At 52.0% G+C, this 3,264-nt stretch overlaps 1 protein-coding gene across 1 annotated transcript; it reads right to left on the bottom strand.

Annotated features, from left to right (window-relative positions):
- Positions 1 to 458: 458 nt before the first annotated feature.
- LOC120672983 (pentatricopeptide repeat-containing protein At3g62890-like) lies at positions 459 to 2,760 on the bottom strand. Its single transcript, XM_039953642.1, has one exon. The coding sequence runs from the start codon at positions 2,684 to 2,686 to the stop codon at positions 695 to 697; it is 1,992 nt and encodes a 663-aa protein (XP_039809576.1). The 5' UTR covers positions 2,687 to 2,760; the 3' UTR covers positions 459 to 694.
- Between the last annotated feature and the right edge of the window lie 504 nt (positions 2,761 to 3,264).

Genomic DNA, 3,264 nt, shown 5'->3' with positions numbered 1-3,264 from the left:
TAGAGTTTCAAATATTAGAGGATCAAACCTACTAAAGCCACAGATCTGAGAAACGATGAGCATACTTTGTTTTATGAAGGCCCAAACTGTAAGAATCCACAAGACAACCAATTAAACAAATGTTTGATATCATGCAGCTTTGCCAAAATAAACTGTTTCACACCATAGACAAACCAATGCTACAGCAAGTATTTCTTCAATGGAAAACTCTACAGAGTTAAATCCAAGAGTTACATAATGATGACATTTAAAGTACCTAATAATTATGTAGCACTAATTGAATTTTCAACATGCAAGAATCTGAATCGGAAATATTCTGAATAAGACAACGAAATATTCAGATGAAAAGAGAAAGAGAAAGAGAAACCCCTTCAATACCTAACAGACAAAGATAGAACACATTTCTTATGAGTTATGACATGTAGTAGAACATGAAATAGTACCTTTCTTCGAACAAATGATGTGCCAACAGAACCATCAACTATGCCAAGGTGTAACGTGCAACAAGAGGAGCTCAAACAGATATAACATGAAGGCTCTACTAGATTAATTATACTACCAATCTTCTTGTTTCACTTCCTGAAACTGCAGTGAATACTACATTTCAAGTGAAAGCTTGTGCTCGCCATCAAGTGATCACTCAAAGCTGAGGCCACATATATTCAGTCGACTTATCTGACTGATGCATATGGAGTTACCAAGAGTCTTTACAAGAACAGAGTCCATGGCGAAAATGATGGAAGCGTGTCCTGTCCCTCACAACTATCTCCCTTCCATACAACCTTGATATCAACTTAATTGCATTATGGCAATCCAAACACATCCTCAAGTTTTTCACAATCCTTATCACAGTATTAGGTTCTGAACTGAGTAATGCAAAAGCAATTGCTAGCTTCTCGCTGTGCCAATAAATAACCTTCTGCTTTTCCTCTTCTGCAACTTCAATAAAGACCTCAGTTACATCAGGAAAATACCCAACATTCCTTAAATCGGCTATTATATTCTCCAACTTAGAGTAGATTTCGTTGCTCATAGGATGAGACCGATCACCAGCTACAAATTCACGAATCATCCCATTCATTTGGATCAGACTGCAACCAGGTTCTTTCTTTATTCCTTTCTCCATTATTGCCTGCCTAAGCTGTCGGACATCTTCCCATCTGTTAGCTTTTGCATACATGTTGGACAAAAGAATGTAAGCCGTGCTGTTCTCTGGATCCAGCGCAAGGAGGCGCTCTGCTACCGATTCACCTATCTCTGAATTGCCATGAACCCTGCAAGCTGCCAGCAGGGTCCCCAAAATAGTGGAGTTGGGTGTCATTGGCATTTGATCTATTGTCTCCAATGCTTCCATAATTTTCCCAGCTCGGCCAAGAAGATCTACTATGCATCCATAATGCTCCACATTTGGGGCAATCTTATAGGTCTCAGTCATGCTGTGGAAGAACTCTTTTCCTTTGTCAACCAAGCCAGCGTGGGTGCAGGCTGTGAGAACACCAATGAACGTCACCTCATCTGGAACTTCCGAAACCCTGATCATTCTGTGGAACATGTCAATTGCCTCTTCCCCATGACAATTCACCGCGAGACCAAGTATGATAGCTGTCCAAGTAAACTTATCTCTGCTGTGCATCCCGTTAAATACATCCAATGCTCGCTCAACACTTCCACACTTGGAGTACATGTCTATAAGTGCATTGCCAACAAAAAGATCCATCCTAATCCCTTGCCTGCTCATGTAAGCCCTCACCCATTCTCCGATCTCCAAAGCACCTAGCTGCGCACATGCAGTGATCACGCTCACCATGGTGAACTCATCTGCCATCACATTGTTGTATTGCATCTCACGGAACATCTCCAATGCCTCCCTGAACCGGGCAGCATGTACATAACCATCAATCATTGCAGTCCACGAAACAGCGTCCCTCTCAGGCATACCGTCAAACAATTCTCTGGCTCGATCAACCTGGCCTAATCTCGCAAGACCAGAAACCAAAGATGTCCAGCACACCACATTCCTCACTTCCATTTCCTCAAACAACCTCCAAGCCGAGTCTATGTCAGCGCACTCGGCATACATACCAACCAGAGCGCTGTCCACCTTCAGGTCCGACAACACCCCGCTCTCCACCACGCGCTTGTGCACCTGCACCCCGAGCAGCAAGTCCCTGCCCTTCCCGCAAGCAGAGAGCACCGAGACGTACGTGACCGGCGTGGGCGCGGCGCCGGCCCGCACCATGTCCACAAACGCGCGGCTTGACTCCTCGAACCGCTTGCCCCTGCAATGGCCAGAGATCAGCGCGTTACACGCGACGGGCGCGCCGCGCGCTTCCAGCAGCGCCGCGCGCGCCGCCGCGCCGCCGCCCCCGGCCGCGTAGGCCGCGACCAGCGCGCTCGCCTCGTGGTCGCCGAGGCCCAGCCCGAACTTGACCACGTGCGCGGGAACGGCGGCGGGCGCCGACGAGGACGCCGCGGCGGGGCCGCCCCGCCGCGCCACCGCCTTGAGCAGGGGCGGGAACGTGTAGGCGTCCGGCCGGACCCCGCGCGCCAGCATGCCCGCGTAACCCGCGAGCGCGTCCCCATCCGCGGGGGCACGCTCGCACGCCGCGCGATAGCCGGCGGCGGCGGGGCCCCGGCGCGGGATTCCGTCGAGCAGCCCGCGGGCGCGCGACGGCATCAGCAGCATACACGCCACGGCGCAAGTAACCGCGGGTAACTCGCCGCCGGTTACCGCAAAGCGGAGGACCCCGGAGGGGATGGGTGGGGTGGGGATTCGGTATTTTTACATATTTACCATTATAAGGAACCACTTTTAGAAGAGCTCTTACATATTTAGCACTACTGTAGCTCCAACTCTTACATTTTTACCACTTTGACTGACGTGGCATGACACGGCGGCCTGACACGGTGACGCTGAGTCATCAAGCTCATGCGAAATGTCTTTGCTGCCCCTGATGTCTTTCTCTCTTCTCCCTTTCCGACAGCTGGGTCCCGCAGCTTCTCTCACTGCCAGGTGGGCCACACTTGTCAGCTTCGTCTTTCTCGCCTGCGCAGCTCCCCTCCCCGCGCGGCTGAGCCGAGCCCCTAGCTCCCCGCCTGCGCACCTGCTGCAGGACCCGCGCCGCGCCGGCTGGGCACGCGCTCGCTGCTGCAGCGCCACCGGCCAGCGCCTGCTCAGGCCTGCTGGAGCTCCCGTGCCGCTGGGCTTGCCTCGGCCGCCGTGTCGCCCGTGCCGCTGTTCGCCACGCCATGCAGTGAAGCGCC

The sequence above is a fragment of the Panicum virgatum genome, chromosome 5N (assembly GCF_016808335.1).
Source record: "Panicum virgatum strain AP13 chromosome 5N, P.virgatum_v5, whole genome shotgun sequence".
Taxonomy (NCBI): Eukaryota; Viridiplantae; Streptophyta; class Magnoliopsida; order Poales; family Poaceae; genus Panicum; species Panicum virgatum.
This window is presented reverse-complemented; position numbering and strand designations above follow the sequence as displayed.

What these genes read in the sequence shown, in the direction of transcription:
- LOC120672983 (XM_039953642.1), bottom strand. Translation starts at nt 2,686, where the DNA reads ATGCTGCTGATGCCGTCGCGCGCCCGCGGGCTGCTCGACGGAATCCCG.